General features: G+C 34.5%; 1 protein-coding gene across 1 annotated transcript in view; it reads right to left on the bottom strand.

Annotated features, from left to right (window-relative positions):
- Positions 1 to 21,106, bottom strand: part of pde10a (phosphodiesterase 10A) — a 114,109-nt gene that overhangs the window by 14,572 nt on the left and 78,431 nt on the right. Inside the window, exons 7-14 of the mRNA NM_201102.2 lie at positions 18,907 to 19,062; positions 15,707 to 15,757; positions 12,713 to 12,771; positions 11,088 to 11,139; positions 7,429 to 7,571; positions 4,999 to 5,091; positions 4,473 to 4,659; positions 3,448 to 3,590 (exon numbers count right to left, since the gene is read on the bottom strand). Coding sequence (NP_957396.2) covers positions 3,448 to 3,590; positions 4,473 to 4,659; positions 4,999 to 5,091; positions 7,429 to 7,571; positions 11,088 to 11,139; positions 12,713 to 12,771; positions 15,707 to 15,757; positions 18,907 to 19,062 — 884 coding nt within the window. The remainder of the gene's footprint in view (positions 1 to 3,447; positions 3,591 to 4,472; positions 4,660 to 4,998; positions 5,092 to 7,428; positions 7,572 to 11,087; positions 11,140 to 12,712; positions 12,772 to 15,706; positions 15,758 to 18,906; positions 19,063 to 21,106) is intronic.

Genomic DNA, 21,106 nt, shown 5'->3' with positions numbered 1-21,106 from the left:
ATACTTCAAAATAATATGTATATTATATATATATATAATATGTATACTCCAATTCTACTCCTAAACCCAGCTATCAAAGGAAATAATCTGCATTTTTACATTTTTAAAATGCTTCATTCTGTGTGATTTATGAGCCGTGATGAGTCACCATACGGTCAAAATGTACTGGCTTTTCTATAAATGTGGCTACAATTGGTCACCACAACATGAGGAACACAAGGTACACACACACACATTACACTACTATTGGCGATGTGTTATACCATAGTGCTGTTACCAGGGCTTGACATTAACCCCCGCCAAATGCGGGTAGATTTCAGCTGTGTCGGGTTAGCCAGCCACTCACACTAGCCACTCTGGCTAGTTGAAAATCATTTTTAAATCGTAGTTTTCTTAAAAAGCCGAGTTCAACAATAAGGATGGCCCGGGCCAGCGTTAGAGATGACAATAATAACTGTGTTCGCATGAGCAAAAGAAAGCAGGTGAATGCCGCATGAAAGGATGATCAAGCATATGGTGAGACATACTGTAGGCGATTCTCACTCACTGACAAGTGATTCAGTGACACTGCTGATGTGACGTGCGCAAGTGTTTAAAAGTTTAAAAAAAAGAAATAGTTCCTTGCACAAAGCATTAAGGTTATTATAGTTAACGAAAACGAACGAAAAAACAAAAACTAAAATAATTGTCGTTAACTGATATAAAAAATAAAAAATATATATTTTTTTTAAAAACTAGAACTGAAACTTTATTGTGTGCATAAAAAACTAACTGAAACTAACTAAAATAATAGCAAAAACCTCCCTTGTTTTTGTCTTTTTAAATGTATTTAATACATAATCTTACTGTAAGCCTTTTAGATGTAAATATAATTCACGCTGCAGGTGTGGCACCTCAGAGTATGTAGTCCTGCTACTGCTATTGGCCAGATCGAGCCGGTTCTCCTTCAGTCATCCTCGCTGTTGCTCTCGCGACAAAAACAACGAGTGGACATGACAGCAGCACAGTGACAGCATTAAATACAGACACTTTACACTATTACTTTAACACATTTGTGCCCAATAATGGGTTTTATTTTTGTATCGCGATCGCGAACAAATCTTTTTAAACTGGATCTTCAAAGTGAACCGGTTGAACTAGTTCACCTAGTCGAACTGAATCATTTGAAGCGATTTTTATCTCCAGTAAGCAGTTATCCACAAACTGCTTACTTTTTAACAAGCCTAATACCCCCCTCTGACTCTAAATAATCCAATATATACTCTTATTCAGTTATTAGAACAGTAACGTTACACTGAGATGTGGTGAACCGATAATACTGCACATGCGTGATTCAGTGAACCAAACACAAACAGTACATGACAGCCTGCTGTGACTGAACTAAACTTAAACAACTGCAGTACGGCTAAACCGGGGGCTTGGATGAGAGGATCTTGTTTAAACGTCAGTTTATTTCATAACAGACAATCGTATTGAAATTTAAATAAGTAAATCATGCTTCAGTTGGGTTGCAAAACTTTACTGTAAGACATTTTTTAGATCATGGTGATGTTTTAACTGACTGAAATTACTATTGCGAACTGCATAATGCTGAGTCCTAACATTTGCGTTAAAGATCTGAACTTCCCATCACTACTGTGTATCTAACCTCAGAAGCGGCCTTGCACACATATTGTACTTAAGGCTGCTATCTTGTGGGCTGTTGTATTTGAGTTTGAGGATGGGTAGATGGTTGTGGTAGATGACAGTGTTCATGTGTCCACTGAATAAATGTTTTAGAAAATGTATGGCTAAATCTTGAATCTTGCACCTACCACATATACTTATAAAAAAAAAAAAAAAAAACTAAAACTAATACTGAAACTAATAAAAGCTAAACTAAAACTAAGCCATTTCATAATATAGAAACTAATATAAACTATTAATTCTGCCTCTAAAAACTAATTAAAACCAACTGAATTTGAAAACAAAAAGTCAAAACGAAATAAAAACTAAAACTAATGAAAAAATCCAAAACTAGTATTACCTTGCGAAGCATCCGTGCCTGAAAATGTAACTGCTGCAATTGGTTCTCATTGAAATAGACTGGAAAAAAGCGACGCACATGCACCCACAGTCATGTTGCTCTCATGAGCTTGAGATTTTTTTTAAATGTCTTTTTGTAAACAGCAGCGGTTGCTTTCGCTTTAACCATTCTTTGAACAGAATATTAATGGACCTATTGTTAACTGTGTGCACTTCATTATCCTTTCATTATCGCACACGGGACGTTTCTCATCTGCTTTCATTTGCTTACAGTTATTTTGGGCTAAGACTTATGATTTCAAAAAGTGAAATGAATGAGGCATGTGGACATAACACAAAATCTAAATCAAGTCATTTTTGCATTCCAAAGTCAATGTTATGGGTATAAAATATCCAACATATATTTTCCAACAACAAAATTGTGGCTAGTGAAAATGGCGAGTGGCTAGTAATGTTGTAAAGCTACTAACCACAGTGGCTGGTGCTCCAAAAAATTAATGCCAAGCCTTGGTTGTTACACACAGCCCTCCCTGGCTTTTTGTTTTTATTCAAGTGGGTGTCAGAAACAGACATATATTGAAACCAACATAAATTTTAAACATATTTAATCATAATAATCCAAAAGAGTCCAACAAATTTGCCAAACTGTAATATCCACATGCTGTTAGCGCCTATTTTACAATATTAAGTAACAATACACTGCAAAAACTGCTTGTTTTTTTGTAATTTTCAGTCCAAATATCCAAAAATTCTTAAATCAAGAAGCACTTTCTAGACAAGTAAAAATTATTATCTTGTTTTTAGAAATAGTAGGTCTAAATTAATTACTATTTTCCTTAAAATAAGCAAAATAATCCACTAATGAAATAAGCGAAGATTACTTTGCTATAATTTCATTATAATGACATTTGTAGATTGTAAAGCCATGAAAGCATATAATCATGCATTCTTGATTGTAGTTGGTTTTTCCTGTTGGGAAGAGGTCAAATTTGTCATTTTTCTTGTTGATCGTCAGTTGCAGTGCAATAAAAGCTTGTACTGTATATGAAGTCACTGCATACCTACTCAGAAGAACTATCAAAATAACCCCAAACTCCTCAATCTGTTGATTCAGAGCAGTTTAATTGCATATAACTTGAACAATACACACTGGTTAAGTTTAAGAATAGTTAAAACACATACAAACACAATCCATTATTTAAATGTTGGCAGATTATTTTGCTTGTTTTAAGGGAACAAACTCACTTAATTTTGACACGTTTCTCAATACAAAACTAGAAAATGCTTCTCGACTTAAGTATTTTTGGATATTTGGACTAGAAACAAGACAAAAACGAGTAACTATTAAGTAAGAAAAGCATTTTAGCATGTGTATTCCATTATGTGGGATTGATGTATCATATATGAGAGAGTAAAACTCACAGTTCGATCTCTTTATATATGGCTGAAGGGAGGGTGAGTTGAGTGAGGGTCTTCCACTCCTCTGACGTACAGATGCTGTGGTACGAAAGCTTCTCCATGGTCACCCGGTAAATGCACTCTGAATGTCTTATCCGGTGATACATCTACACACAAACACAAACGCCCCATGTGTCTTTTACGCAGATGCAAAATGTACATGCAAAATAGCGGAACCATTGGAAAACAGCGCTTGCATTCACTGTCATAAATATTTTTCTTATTTAATATCGTTCTTTATTCAGCTAGAAAAATAATTGAGTGTTTTCACGTTAACAGAATTACAGTTCTGTACAGACAATCAATGTTTTCCTCTTTTTACTAGTGGTAAATGACACCACACTATTAACCCTTATGGGCCGTTGTGGATGTTTTCAACCACTCTGAGGTGATTTTGAGTCTTAATTTAGTCACAACTTTCTCTTTGTTTCAGTAAATGGAAGGATTCTTGGTGACAATTCTTATTTTGACAATTATTTTGAGGAAAATGCTTTGAAAGTTTTCAAAAACTCAACAATACACTCTAAAATTGACTACCCTTTTTTTTGTTGGGGACGATTTTGCCCCATTGACTTTCATTGTAATGACATTTTTTGATTGCAAAGTTTGACAGCATATGGTCATGCATTCTTGATTGTTGGTAGAGAATACTTACGTTTCCTTGTGAGATCAGGCTGGATGATCAACAGTAATAATAACAAATCTGACCTCTTACTAACAGGAAAAACCACCAACAATCAAGAATGCATGATTATATGCTGTCATTTGCAATCTACAAAATGTCGTTATAATGAAAGTCAATGGGGTAAAAACAGCCCCAAACATACTGAAAGGGTAGTTAATTTGAACAATACACAAGGGTTAAGTTCAATAGCATAGTAAAAATAGTATATTTTTTTCTTATTTTGTTTAGTAAGTACAATGTAAAATCATTCATTTACATAATAAGTGAATTGTTTTGTTTGATCAGACTGTAGGTCCGCACTTACATTTGCACAGTGTAAGGCCAAAGCACAGAAGACGGCGAACATCTTAAAGTTGTTCTCGTCAGTTTTAGTGAAGGCACTTCCTCCCAGCTTGTTCACCATTTGTACAACACCGATCACAGTCCCGCGGCTGACTATGGGCATGCACAGGATATTCCGCGTCGTGTAGCCAGTGTAGAGATCTACTTCTCTATGAAAAGCAGAACAGATGTTAAAGAAATGCACACAGACACAAATACACACACACCGCAAAAGGACAAAAAAGGACAGGAGGGTAAATAATGGGAATCTACAGTAAATTATGGGAAAATTACTTTTAAAGCTGTCCACATTAAGTTCTTGGCAGTGCATATTTCTAAACAAAAAAAAGTTTTGATGTATTTCAAAGTATCTATATATATGTTTACTTAATAATATAATAAACATTTATTTTTGACTCATGCAAAGTATTTTAGTAATTCTCGTGCATGATAAGACAATTTTTGTGTGTGCAGGGTCACAAATGTTATGTGATAAATGAAAGTTCTACCTGTTGAAACGGGGGTCTGCATAGGCATCCGGAATATTCAAAACTTCTCCTGTTCGGGCCACTTGACCTGCTATTCCTTTCTCAATCGAAAACCTGTGGGGGTAAAAGTTCAAATCAGCTTCCAATGCATGATTTATGTTTACTCTCAGATATTCGAGAGTCAATCTCATGAAAACACATGCATGTACATTCATCATTATTTCTGTTGGATTTAGTTAATATAGTTTACCAGCCTGATTATGAGGAAACATAACTATTTTGTCAGTTTAGTGGCTAATTCGTAGAAATTCATACATTTTTAAAAGGAGGTGTGGCACCAAACCCCACCCCTAAAGTTTCTTAATTATGTTTTGCAACCTTAATTTAAATGAAATTGCAAACTTAATTTCATTACGACTTTGTATTGTGAATTAAACTTAGGCTTTGCCAGATCCTCTTATTTAAGCTCTCAATTTACTGCAGTTGTTTAAGTTTGGTTCAGTCACAGCAGGCTGTCATTTACTGTTTGTGTTCGGTTCACTGAATCATGAATGCGCAGTGTTATCAGTTCACCGCTTCTCAAATCTGATCTCAGTGTACTGTTCTAATATCTTAATAACTCAGTACATATTGGTTTATTTCAAGCCAGAGGGGGTATCAGGCATATTAAAAAGTAATATGTTTGTGGATAAGTGCTTAACGTTACTGGAGACGCGAATCAATTCAAATGATTCAGTTCAATTTGGTGAATTAGTTCAACCGGTACACTTAGAAGATTCGGGAAAAAAATAATGATTTATTCACGATTGCGATCTCTAATACAGAAATAAAAACCATTGTTGGGCAAAAATCTGTTAAATTAATACTCTTAAATGTCTGCTTGAGTCGTATTTAATGTTGTCACTGTGCTGCTGTCATTTCCAGCCATTGTTTTTGTTGCAGGAGCAACAGCGAGGATGACTGAAGGGGGACCGGCTTGATCTGGCCAAAGGAATCTGATCTGCCGTATGGGTCAAACACATGTCGTAAAACTTGCAGCCGAAGTAAATAGATTTACCGCTAAAAAGGCATACATTCTGTATGAAATACATTTACAAAGACAAAAACAAAGGACATTTTAGGGACACAAAACAGTTTCAGTTCGTTCTAGTTTTTTAAAATTATTTATTATTATTCCAGTTAGTGAAAATGATTTTAGATTTTAGTTTTCTTTTTTTTGTTCGTTTTTAGTAATTATAATAACCTTGTTTCAAATCCGTAAGGAGTTTGTTCATTCATTCATTTTTTTTTGGCTCAGTCCCTTTATTAATCTGGGGTCACCACAGTGGAATGAACCACCAACTTATCCAGCACATGTTTTACGCAGCAGTTGCCCTTCCAGCTGCAACCCATCTCTGGGAAACATCCACACACACTCATACACTACGGACAATTTAGCCTACCCAATTTACCTGTACCGCATGTCATTCGACTGTGGGGGAAACCGTAGCACCCGGAGGAAACCCACGCGAACGCAGGGAGAACATGCAAACTCCACGCAGAAACGCCAACTGACCCAGCCGAGGCTCGAACCAGCGACCTTCTTGCTGTGAGGCGACAGCACTGGCAGTTTGCTATATTTTGTTAGTCCCTTCAAGAAATGTTTACTTCATTATATATATACCTTTGTGCATCTGATCCTTTTTATGGTACAGTCGGGAGCAAGCTGGCTGTAACACTTGCCTAATTACCTCAACATGCCTAATTAACCCAGTTAAGCCTTTAAATTCCACTTTAAGCTGAATACTAATAAAAATATAATATGTTTAATATAAACTTAATAGTTTTTCATAACTCATCTCTAATAACTGATTTATTTTAACTTTACTATGATGACAGTACATATTATTTGATCAGATATTTCAGATATATTTATATCAGATACACTTTTATACAGCTTAAAGTGACATTTAAAGGCTTAACCAGGTTAATTAGGCTAACTAGGCCGGTTAGGGTAATTAGTCAAGTTACTGTATAACGATGGTTTGTTCTTTAGACTTCCGAAAAAATATATATAGCTTAAAGGGGCTAATAATATTGACATAAAAACATTTAAAAATAAAAATAAAACTTTTTATTCTAGTGGAAAAAAAACAAATAAGACTTTCTCCAGAAGAAATAATAATATAAGATATACTGTGAAATTTCCTTGCTCTGTTAAACATCATTTGGGAAATATTTATATTATATTAAAAATTAATAATAATTATATTAATAATATAATAATTAATAATATTAATCATTGATTCATTTAAATTATATTAATTCATTAATTCATTTATTTATGTTAAAATAATCCATTGGGAGGCTAATAATTCTTACTTCAACTGTACATAACCTTCAACTGGCAGTTAGAGAATGTAAAGATTCACACAGGAGTGAGCAAGTGAGTGAGGAATTGTGGGCGCTTACCTAATTTCTTTGGTTTTCCTGAAGACAGGTTTCCCTTCATTCTCCTCCCCGATATCAAACAGATCAGAATACAGCTCTTTGTTATTGTGATCCACCTGGAAGAGCGCACATCTGTCCGCATTAACCAGGTTTTTTGCATATATCTGAAAGGCAGATAAACACATGCATTTCCTTATTGACATTTCTTTCATGAGTACATATTTGCCTTTTAACACCATCACTATGCCAGTGTGGTTCATCTGAACTAATAAAAACAAGTTGTTTGTGTTGTGTTTTTACAGAACTGAAGGAGAATAATTTGATTTGATATGTAACAGTGTCATTATTAAACTGATGTTGAATGGGATAGTTCACAGAAAACTGAACATTTTGTTATTATTTGTTGTCATTTACTTCTTTTTTTCAGTTGAACCACAAGAAGATATTTGGAAAAATGCTGAAAAACGGTAACCATTGACTTACATATCATTTGTGTCAATGGTTACAGGTTTCTAACGTTTATTTATTTATTTATTTTTTTGTATATTCAGCCTGGGGTCTGTTCTTCGTACCTCGCTTAAATGATCTAAGATGATTTGACAGATCCTGGATCTTTTAATCTTGATAACTGTTCTCTGGCTAATTTGGTTCTTCAAACAAGTTCGCGAATCAGATTAGAATGTCTGGATAAACTGATCTGAGATCGCTGCGTGTGTTGTGAAGGACAGATCTATCGATCCTCGAAATCATGATCAGCAATGCCATGATTGGCTGACGGCACAGCAGCGTAATGACATCATCTGATTAATATTCAATTATCCATGTGAGCAAAATTACATCAAATGAGCAGTAAACGGCTTGTTAAATATGACGCGCAATAACTTTCCACCTTTGTTGTGAGCTGCAGGCTTTACATTTTCATGTGTCAAGTGTATTCATCATGTATTTCAATGCAAATCAATGTATTTAGTTCTATATTTAGAGAAGATTTTCTTTATAATAGTAGCCGTTTTTTAATCGGTGTAAAGAATCACTGGTTGTTTACAAACGCGTTTTCATATTGGTAAAGGTGTCTGCAACTTTTGTGAAGCATCAAATCACTGTCATATTAACTATCAAAACATGTTTATGACTGCATTAATGTATTATTGCTTTAAAAAAAAGTCACATATTGTGCATTTTATACACAATTTGTACTAAAGCGATCTAAAAAGTTCATATCAATAAGTTTTCTCTTTGCACCACCCGGTGGCAGTCTTTGTACTTTCATTTCGAGGGTGCAGATTGCATACGTTTTATTAATATGTATAACTTTATTTATTTTATTAATGACTATAACTTTATATATATATATATATATATATATATATATATATATATATATATATATATATATATATATATATATATATATATATATATAGTTAAAAATATGTACCATTTTCCCAAGTGTATATAACTACTACTGTAATAAAATATCAGAATTCGGTACATACCTTCTGTATTATCTTTGCTTGAACTGAGCCGATCTAATCCTGTTTATATGAATTGAACCTGCTCCCGATCAGGTTTAAGCTAGCAGAACTGTTGCTATGACAACAACTCTCGGATCAGCTTTGAAGAACGAAAAGATCCTGGATCATGTCAAATCGTCTATATCCAAATCCAGCTAACTGAGTAATCCACGTACGAAGAACAGACCCCTGATCTCAAAAGGAAACGTAAATATCTTACGTTTTGTCAATTTGGCTAATTCATACGAAATCAGTTTTGAATTTACAAATTGGACTTCCGTATTTACAAATTGTGTTTTGAATTTACGAATTGCATTTGTGTACTTACGAATTGTGTTTTGAATTTACAAATTGGATTTGCATATTTACGAATTGTGTTTAACGTTTACAAAATGGATTTGTGTATTCATGAAATGTGTTTTGAATTTATGAATTCAATTTGCATATTTTTGATTTGTGTTTTGAATTTACGAATTGTGCTTTGAATTGAAAAAATGAATTAGCATATTTACGAATTGTCTTTTGACTTTATGAAATTGATTTGTGTATTCACGAAATGTGTTTTAAATTCATGAATTCAATTAGCATTTTTACGAATTGTTTCGAATTTACAAATTATGCTTTGAATTTATACATTTAATTGTGTATTTACGAATTGTGTTTTGAATTACTAATTGGATCTGCATATTCATGAAATGTATTTTGAATTTACGAATCAGATTTGTGTATTCATGAGATGTGTTTTGAATTCATAAATTGAATTTGCATATTTACAAATTGTGTTTTGAATTTATGAATTGAATTAGCATATTTACGAATTGTGTTTTCAATTTATAAAATGGATTTGCGTATTCATGAAATGTGTTTTAAATTTCCTAATTTTTTTAATTTATTAATTGATTTTGTGTATTTATAAACTTTGTTTAGAATTTACAAATTGTATTTATATATTTACAAGTATTGTTTTAATTTACTAGTTTTGTTTTGAATTTCCGAATTGTTTTGAATTTATTAATTGGAATTGCACATTTATGATTTGTGTTTTACATTTATTTATTGGATTTGTGAATTTACAAATTGTGTTTTGAATTAATGAAATGGATTTGTACATTTAACGAATCGTGTTTTGAATTCAGGAAATAGATTTGTGTATTCATGAATTGCGTTTTGAATTTACAAACTGAATTTTGTAAATGTGAACTGTGAATGAATTTCAATTTGTAAATGTATTATTTTAGAGACTGATCTGGCTCCATAAACCCCACCTCTAAACCCAACCGTCATTGGCAGATGAGCAAATCCTACTAAAATGCACCAATGATATTCATACGAATTAGCCAAAAATAAGTCAAAAAGTTACGCATTTTCGTGAGATAGTGTTGGTAGATCTTTTTTTTTTTTTCAACATGTTCAACAGAAAAAAATAGGCTTGATCAGGTTTTGAAACAACCTGAGGTTGAAAAAATTGAGCAAATTACTATTTTTGTGTGAACTATCCCTTTAAATATAATAAAGATGTTTTATAATGGCCGCTGAGAGCCTAAAGCAACTGAGGAACTTGTTCTTCCCTCTGGATTTCACAAGTTGGTGGCACAATATGTCAAGATAAACTTCTGCTTCATGAAACCGCTGACAGGTGAGAAATCACTTCAAAACAACAAAGACTTCTTACGCATTTAAACTACCTCCGTTTTTGGAAATAAGTGCTTGGAAAAAAAAAAAACGTATTAATTCCTGCGAGCGACGCCAAGAGCTCAGTGAGATGCTGGAGCAAAGTCAGACGGACTGTCTGTCCTCTCCCTGACCTAGTTGCATCACTTCCTGTGCTGCTTTGCTCAACAGGAAGGAGGGGACAGAGACAGAAAGGGGCCAGAGATCTGATACTTGGGGTGGATGAATATGTGTGTGTGCGCGAGAGAGAGAGAGAGAAGCCTAGAGAACACAAACATTTGCGTAAATGAAAAAAAAAGAAGATTTAAAAACAAGCCCAAGGCTGCTGGGTGAGCGGTGGCTTGTGGGGGTTATCGGCAAACAAATGAGAGAAGGTCTTTCATAGCACAGATTTCTCTGGCGTTGATAGTGACACAGATGAGCGACAGAAGAACAGCACGTCTGTCCTCATGACCAAGCATGTGACCCTAATGAGGAGAAGGAAAACATACTCACCATGATATGTTCAAGTAGAGAATCTATTGCCACTATGTTGTCAAAGTATGTTCTGTTTGAGATTGAAAAATGGGAGGGAAAGACCTGTCATTTTAAAAGGACAAATATATGATATAAAGCATAACAAGAATGCACATATCATTGTTTTAACATTGACTGTTATCATAATGTGAGTTCCCAATAAACCTTAGCATATTTTTTAGTATTAAAAGGTATTAAAGGGGTTATACAGGAGAATCTCAAGTAAACATGTTCATAGCACATATAAGCCACAAATCTACATGTTTTATAAATATACGGTTACTAGGTCCATAAATATTTGGACATTGACACAATTCTAACATTTTTGGCTCTATACACCAACATAATTGATTTAAACTGGTTTAACTGGAGACTGTCAGCTTTAATTTGAAGGTATTTACATCCAAATCAGGTATAGGGTAAAATAATTACAACAGTTTGCATATGTGCCTCCCACTAGGTCAGGGGTCACCACCCTTTTTGAAACTGAGAGCTACTTCCTGGGTATCAGTCACTGTGAAGGGCTACCAGTTTGATACACACTCCTTAAATAACAATTTTTCCCAATTTACTTTTAATTATATGTTTTTATTGATAATGATTAATGATATTCATCTATGTGAAGACACTGATCATGTTAATGATTTCTCACAATAGTTCTCAAAAATGATTTAACAAGGTAAGAAACAGAAACATCAATATGCAACACTTTATTTGTCTGAAATAGTTTTAGTTTATATATATATATATATATATATATATATATATATATATATATATATATATATATATATATATATATATATATATATATATATATATATATATATACACATACACACGAGTAGCAGTGCGATATGGCTGTATATCGGCACTGGTGGGAATATTCCATGCCTTAGTGCTTACACCAGTGCCGATATACAGCCATATCGCACTGCTACGAGTGTGATATTGCGTTTATACAACAGTTTGACGGCATAATTGTGTATATAAAAACAAAATCAAACATGGAGAGTGTCAAAAACCCTTTTGTATGAGGAACTAATTTCTTCCGGATTCAAATCAAAAGCTGACAGTTAAACAGCTGAGCAAGCATCTTTTAAACTTTAGATCTGTAGTGTCTGCTTTTTGCTGGCTGTATGTGGGCGGAGTAATACACAAAGGGTAAAGAGGCTGTAGGAGTTCTGATATTGCAGAATATTGCACGGCTATCAGCCAATCAGATTTGAGAACCAGACAGAACTGTTGTATATATATATATATATATATATATATATATATATATATATATATATATATATATATATATATATATATATATATATATAATGTTGACTTTAATAGTTTTAAAAATGAATTCTAGCCAAAATAAAACAAATAAGACGTTCTCCAGAAGAAAAAAATGTTATAGGAAATACTGTGAAAAATTCCTTGCTCTGTTTAACACCCTTTGGGAAATATTTTAAAAAGAATACAGATTCCACTGGAAGATTTTGCCCTCAACTGTATCTATTCACATTTTAAGCCCATTATTTTAGAATAGACACCTGGACATGTTCTATGAGGTTCACCTAATATACACTTCTAGGCATAAACTCTCTTACTTTGACACATCTAGGAGAAAGTCATTGAGTTCCGTCTGTTTGGCAAGACCTCTGCAGACCTGCGAACAAAAGACGACAACAAAACGACGAACAAAAAAACAAAATGACCATGTGATTAAATTTAGATGTGGACCATTACCCGAATTTTTTTAATTGGATGAATGAAAGTGTGTATAAGTGAACGCCATTAATTAGAACTTGTAGAATGTTTTGCCCTATGATTTCAGTTAAAAAAGCGGATAATACACAAAGTTATAAATTGGTCCAAAGAAAAAAAAAACTCTTTTGACAGTGCTTTTTCTTCATTCTTCAGTATAATTTGACTGGATAATTTGTCCACAGAAAAATATTTAATGTGCAGTTTAAGTGGCAAAATGACCAGGGAACAGGCTTATCTGAATGAACTATCCCTACAGAAGTAGTTTATTCCTAAAAAAACATTCTGTCATCATTTATTCAGCATCATGCTAAACCCATATGCTGATATTTATTTATGTAGAACACCAAAAGGAGCATAACAGATGGTCATTACTAACTGTCGCTGTAGGATAAGCTGCAGCGTCAGATTTCTTCAGAAATTGGAATGACTTAAGGTTTGTTAAATTATTATTTAATTTCACGTTTCAGTCATCCATTGACTTAAAGAAAAGAGGCTCATTTTACAAATTTCCTAGAGTTAAACAGTCAGGTTTTACCATTTTTTTTATCCATTTAGCTGATCTCTGGGTCTGGAAGCACCTTTAGCTTAGCTTAGCATATACCATCAAATCAGATTAGACCATTAGAATCATTCTGGCGTAATAATAAAGGAATTTTGCTGCTATACCATGGCTATAGCAGACGCAAAGATATTAAGCAGCGCTGTTACATAGATACCTAGCTGAGGATTAATTTCAGGTGCTGCATTCTATGACTGCCATTGAATGGCAGCAACATTCCTTGATTAGTACACTGGAGAATACGTTAGTTCCCATATTGTCATAGAAAATAGTAACTTTTCATTTTAATTTTGTATTTGTACACAATGTAATCACAGAGGAGTGAAGCTTTAAAAAAAAGTTTGTAATTTTGCAAAATTGCAAAAACGCAAATTTAACACTTTAATAAAAAATATATATAATTAATTGGATTTGCGCATTACGAATTATGTTTTGAATTCATGAATTGTATTTTGAAGTTACAAACTGTATTTGTGTATTTACGAAATGTTTTGAATTTATGATTTGGATTTGCGTATTCATGAAATGTGTTTTGATTTTACAAAATCAATTTGCATATTTACCAAATGTGTTTTGAATTTGCGAATTGGATTTGCTTATTTATAAATTGTGTTTTAAGTTTACGAATTAGATTTATGTATTTACAAATTGTGTTTTCAATTTACTTATTGTGTTTTGAATTTATAAAAATGGATTTGTGTATTTACAAATTGTTTTAAATTTACGAAATGGATTTGCATATTTATAAATTGTGTTTTGAATTTATAAAGTGGGTTTGTGCATTTATGAATTGTGTTTTGAATTCACAAATTGGATTTGCATATTCATGAAATGTGCTTTGAAACTACAAATTGGATTTGTGTATTTACAAATTGTGTTTTGAATTTACAAATTGGATTTACGCATGTATAAATTAATTGAAATTTATAAATTGAATTTTTGTATTTACAAAAGGTGCTTATTTATTAATTGTGTTTTGAATTTACAAATTGGATTTGTGTATTAACAAACTGTGTTTTGAATTTACAAACTGGATTTCCATATTTACAAATTGTGTTTTGAATTTACAAATTGAATTTGCGTATTTATAAATGAATTTGCATTTACTAATTGGATTTACATATTCATAAATTAATTTGAATTTAGGAATTGGATTTGCATATTTATTAATTAATCGAATTTAGGAATTGGATTTGTATTTACGAAATGTGTTTTGAGTTCAATCGTACAAAAATTACCATAAAAATACAATGAAATACAATGAAAAAAGCCATGGATAAAAATGACTCAAAATAAATAAACATAATGAGAAATAGAAATTACTTTAAAATTTGGTTCAACAAAATAATTAATAACAGCAAAATAATGAAACTAGTCTAGAAAAAAATTAAAGAGTATACAAAAGAAGATGTTTTGAAAAATGCTGGTTGCGGGCACCTATTGACTTCCATAGTTATTTTTACACATTATATGTATGGCTACAATCAGTTTTTTTGCAAAAAATATTTTGTATTGAACAGAACAGCTCATAAATTTTTAGAACCACATGAAAAAAATTGAGTTTTTAAAAAGAGCCGTGGCACCAAACCTAACCCTGAAGAGCAAGATCAGTCTAAAAAAATGATACATTTGCAACAAATGCACAGCACGTTTCCAATTTACTTCAATTTAAATAGTGATTTTAATTAAAATTTATAAATTCAAAACACAATTTGTGTATTCACAAGTAAAAATCCCCAAATGTCTAATCCGATTCAATGATTATACTAAGCTAAGCTAAAAGTGTTGCCGCCAGACCTGGAGATTGACTGAATGTATACAAAAATGGTCATTCTCATCTGTTTAATGGAGTTTTAAAATAAGTCTATTCTAAAAATATATATATATTTTAGGCATTTTTATTAAATATATTACTTGTGATCTTTACTCTCTACTATGCTCCTTGCCTTCTGAGAAGATTTGCGCTGCAGAGAGAATCGCTCCCAAAGAGCCTTATGATGCACAGGGACATTAACACCCAGAGAGGAGAGAGGTGTCATTCATGGTATACAACAATGTACGTACAAACAAGACTGCACTGTCATTAATTGCACCTCCAGAGACCAGGGTGTGTTTAATGTGTGGTCTGGTTGCTTACACTGGGCCCACCAGCAGCCTTATACATGTACACAGTGGACTACAGAAATCAAAACAACCAAATCAAACATCTTATGCAAGAGAATCACTATCTAACAATGAGCGAGGTTTAATGATTATGATTCTGAAACATTCTCACCTGGACTTGGTGTATGGCTACAGATGCCCAGGCCAAATTTGCTGTTGCAACCTAAACAAACAAACAATGAAAGAACATTACACTTAGCAAATGATCCGCAAGCCGCAAACAAGAAGTGTTTAATTTAGAGACTATTTACATATTTATTATTACTATTTACAGAAATGGCCTTTTAGCTCTGATTTTGTGGGGTTATGGATTAGCTGGAGAGTTATGCTCAATATTACTCTCTATATAGTGTAAATGTTTGTAGTATACAGTTGAAGTCAGAAATATTAGCCCGCCTGAATTATTAGCGCTCTGTTTATTTCCCCCCCCAATTTCTGTTTAACGGAGAGCAGATTTTTTCAACACATTTCTAATCATAATAGTTTTAATAATTCATTTCTAATAACTGATTTATTTTATCTTAGTCATGATGACAGGGAATAATATTTGACTAGATATTTTTCAAGACACTTCTAGTCTTCACATTATGTTTGTCTGCTTAGACAAAAGTCATGTCACTGAACAGAAATAATGTCCAGTATAGAATATAAAGTCATGCTGCTGTGGAAACAGAATGAATATTGTGTCTGACTCCATCATGAGCTTGGAGGACTGCATCCATACATCTCTGCAATGACTCCAATCACTGATTAATAAAGTCATCTGAAATGGCAAAGAAAGCGTTCTTGCAGGACTCCCAGAGTTCATCAAGATTCATCTTCAGTGCTTTCTTCATATTACCCCAGACATGCTCAATAAAGTTCATGTTTGGTGACTGGGCTGGCCAATCCTGGAGCATCTTGACCTTCTTTGTTTTCAGGAACTTTGATTTTGAGGCTGAAGTATGAGAAGGAGCGCTATCCTGCTGGAGAATTTGCCCTCTCCTGTGGTTTGTAATGTAATGAGCAGCACAATTGTCTTGATGCCTCAGGCTGTTGATGTTGCCATCCACTCTGCAGATCTCTCGTACGCCCCATACCGAATGAAACCTCAAACCATGATTTTTCCTTCACAAAACTTGACTGATTTCTCTGAGAATCTTGGGTCTATGTGGGTTCAAAAAGGGCATCTGCAGTATCTGTAATGATTAGGATGCAGCTAAACAGATCATTCATCAGAAAAAATGTACCAAATGCCATTTTTTCGAATGATCGACTAGAAGTCAAGTTATTATTTGTTTCTCTTACAACTGGCATCCGCAACAAGACTTTTGTCAAGTGTATGTTATTTCATTTCAACACAAGCTTAATGACACTGTCATTACATTTACACCAGCTAGAGGGAACTTAACCTGAAACTTTCCTATTAGTGATAAGCAGCATGCACAAGCAACCTACAGTATTGCTTTAGGAGAGCAGTATTAATAAATGTCTATCCCCTCTAAATAGTAAGGTAGAGATGTAACTCTGAACATAGTGCAATTTGGCAGACTAAAAGGACCATTTCTCTGCCAAAAGTACAAATGCACAGATCAGATTTCAAAACACACAGCTTTCTGTCAGTCAGCAATGAAAATTCTTATTGAATAATAGATTTTACTTGCAGAAATTAAACACTGCTTAAAAGCTTAATAATTACATTATAAAAATGACAGACAAGTGCGTTTGCTTAGGGATGCTGCTAGACTAGTGTAATGAAGTTGCCCGTTATTGATTTACAAAGAAAAATACATTAGAGCTACAATAAACAGAAACCTTTTATATCGTACAGTGCTTTGGTTTAATAAGGGTTTTCCTGCTTGTAATTGTTAACCATGGGTGATTCTTAGGAGCCAATCACACCAAACGTGCTGTATGCATTGAGGGGTGCCTGTTTTGAATGGTTTACTAAAGGCCGCGAGCGTGTTGTACGCTGCTTATGCGCCCTGCATGCCTCGCATCTTAACTGCCCGCCGCGCCTTGCGTTTCTGTCCTTGCACGCCGTGTGCTCTCAGTTGAAAAAAAGTTAACTCTGAGCGGAAAAAGCGTGTTACGTCAGTCGCGTCTTTTTCATTCTCCAATCAAATGAAAGCAGAGGCGGGGCTTGATGGGGTGAAATGTCTAGCTACCGTGGTGCCTCAGGGCTCTGTTCGTGGACCACATCTCTTCTCCATTTACTTGACATCACTGGGATCTTGACATCACTCTACTTCTCATTCCAACTGGATGAGCTAACGATTGATGAGCGGATATCAGCATGTCACAGCTTGTTTATATAAATATAAAAAAGACTGCTAGCAATATGTTTATTTCAATGCACTATTTATACTATTAAGGGCGACACTTTGGCGTAGGGAGTAGCACTGTCGCCACACAGCAAGAATGTTGCTGGTTCGAGGCCCGACTGGGTCAGTTGGCATTTCTGTGTGGATTTTCCTCCAGGTGCTCCGGTTTTTTCCCACAGTCCAAAGTCATGCGCTATAGGTAGCCCATCCGGAATCTGTGTGCGCAGAATTCCGTAGATTTCCGCAGATTTCTAGCCCATGATTAATTCTGTTTATTTACTTAAGTAAATGTGCGTAAATCTATATTTATTCAGTTTTAGAATTAATTTCAGTAATATTATTGACTAATGTGAATCTGATTTATGTACAATGCAGTTTGTACAGTAACATTTTCTGTCTTTTACTAGATATATTATATGACAAACTTGCTTTATTTACCAAATAAAGTGAATCTAATTAGATTTGCATTTTTAACATTAAATAAAAGTTAAAAGATATTATTTTTTTATTTCATATATTAAGGTATATGATACTCCCAAAATAATTCAGCAGAAATCCGCAGACTTTTACCAAAATTCTCAGCAGAAATAGCAAAAAACGTCTGCAGACTCCGTCTGGCCCTAGCTATAGGTGAATTGGGTAAAACAAAAAAAACTGGTCATAGTGTGTGAGTGTGTGTGTGAACGCAAGAGAGTATGGGTGTTTCCCAGTACTTGGTTGCAGCTGGAAAGGCATCCGCTGTATAAAACATATGCTGGAATAATTGTCAGTTCGTTCCGCTGTGACGACCCCTGATAATCAGGGACTAAGCTGATGGAAAATAAATCAACGGATGAATTTTAAAGGCCATAACTGAGGCATCCCAAAGCTGCCATTTATAACCATTACATTAAAAGCAACCTAGAATATAACCTATGAATAGTCCTGAGGTCAAAGTGCAGGCTGGCCAGAAGAAATGAGAGCATAGCTACACGGCTAACAAATAGCAGCACTTTCTCTATTAGAGTACCTCCTGGTGGCTGAGGTTGAAGGGCTCTCGACCCAAGTGGCGGTGCAGCTCCAGGATAGCGATGAGGTCTCCGATGGCGGTGAGGATGGGTAAACACAAAACAGAATGAACACGGATCCCTGAGTCCTGCCCTGTGCCATGAGGGAACCTCTCGTCCTACAGGAAAAACACACAGATTTAGGACATCTCTCCATTGATTTATTATTTTTTTTGCTAGAAATCTTTGCTAGAAATAAGTAATGCTATGAGAAATGAGTCATGGAAATACCAAATTTTGAATAAAAATAAACATTTTCACAAATAATTAGTTTTTACGCTCACTTGAGGTGGTTTTGTACACAAAATATGGTCACACTTTACAATAAGGTTCATTAATTAATGTCAATGCATTTACTAACATGAACAAACAATGAAAAATACATTTACTACTGTATTTGTTCATGTAAGTTAACGTTAGTTAATGAAAATACAGTAGTTCATTGTTAGTTCATGTTAACTCATGGTGCATTAACTAATGTTAACAAGCATGGACTGAAATGTTAATAATGCATTAGTAAATGTTCAACTATGATTAATAAATGCTGTACATGTATTGTAAAGTGTTACCCAAAATATGCTATACTACAGTCTACAGCTATACTATACTACAAAATACTACAGTCGGCCCCTTTAACAACTTGATGGAAACTCACCTAATGCACCATCGCTCAATTTCTTCAATCATTTCTCATATTTTTATATTTATTTCTCATATTTTTTAGAAGTATTTAGTGTTGCACATCATTACATGTCCACCATTAAACCAGGGGAGCAAACCTCATATAAGCATCAAAAGCTCTGCATAAGAGAATGAGATTGAGGACTGCTTAATATTATCATAATATTTGTCATTTGAAGGCTAACATTATAAAATGTTAGCTACTGTCTATAAATAATTTTAAGCCAAATGCAGTTTTTTCTCCAAATCTCTGGCAATGGTGGGATTGGGGAATGCAGATCTACGGCAGCTTTGGCAACAATGCTCTACTGCTGTGACTCGTGATCATGGTGGCAATTAGTTTGTTGGGTTTGGGTGATTTCATGCGAAGGGAAAGCTGTCTGCAAGTCATTGGCACAAGCTGAAGACTCTTGACTCTGTGCTAGCATCATTGCTGCCCGATCTTGATAACTAAAAAAAACACTCTGTAAATGATCCAAACTATTTTGTCTAAATCCTGTGTAAAGCCTAGACCTGTGAAGAGGTTATGCCAAGGTATCTATAATCCTGGATCAGGCCGTATCGTGAGCTGATGATGTGGTGGTAATGGAGGAGCAGAGAGCGTGAGACTGAATCCTGAAAGACCACAGTGACATACAAATCTTCACACTGATCCCGTGGGCCAGCCTGAACACCCGCCGGTGACCAACTCACACCTGCAGCTTCTCCACGATGGACAACCAGCATTCGTCCAGCATTCTCCAGCCTCCGGTGCCAAGACTGCAGCTATGCACAAGAAGTTTGGCCAGAGGAAAAATGTTCGTGCCCAGGGCCGGATTAACTTAAAGGCTAGGCGGGGCTGAAGCCCCGGGGCCCACGGAAGAAGGGGGCCCTTGATTGGCTGAAGAATTAATTTGCGCTATGACACAGGAAACACCTTTTTGCGTTATGCTTTATGTGAAGTATTCCTTTTGGTTCGGTGCTGTTCAAAAACAGTGACGCCGGTGCTAAACAGGGACTCAGAGTGGCCAATCAGAATATTGAGCAGCCCTTTTTTAGACACCCATAAAGCCTAGTTCACACTACAGGATTTTAAACATCAGCAAATCGCTGTGCTGTTCACACTACATGACTTGACTTTGTGTCTTTTAATCTCTGTGGTGTTCACACTACGCAACACTCCGTGAACGATCCAAAAGAGGGGGGTCACACACTACATGATCTGACAACAACTCATTCCCCATCAGCTCATTCAGGCTACCAAACCACAGCCAATGAAAATTTGAGGGAGGAGTCGTCAGAAAAAGCTGAACACTATTGGCTGCTTGTGTGCTGATGACATCACTGACAGCGTTTCAAGCTTTGGAGAAAGCATTTAAAAACATCGTCAAATCAGCTGATTTATCAGTGGATTAATCACTCATCTGCAAGGTTTGAGTGGATAGATACGCAGAGAGTTTTTAATTTTTGTAATTTTATAACTCTTTGAAATAAAACTAACAT

This window comes from Danio rerio, chromosome 13 (genome assembly GCF_049306965.1).
Source record: "Danio rerio strain Tuebingen ecotype United States chromosome 13, GRCz12tu, whole genome shotgun sequence".
NCBI lineage: Eukaryota > Metazoa > Chordata > Actinopteri > Cypriniformes > Danionidae > Danio > Danio rerio.
The sequence above is the reverse complement of the archived record's forward strand: the minus strand, read 5'-3'. Positions and strand labels throughout refer to the sequence as shown.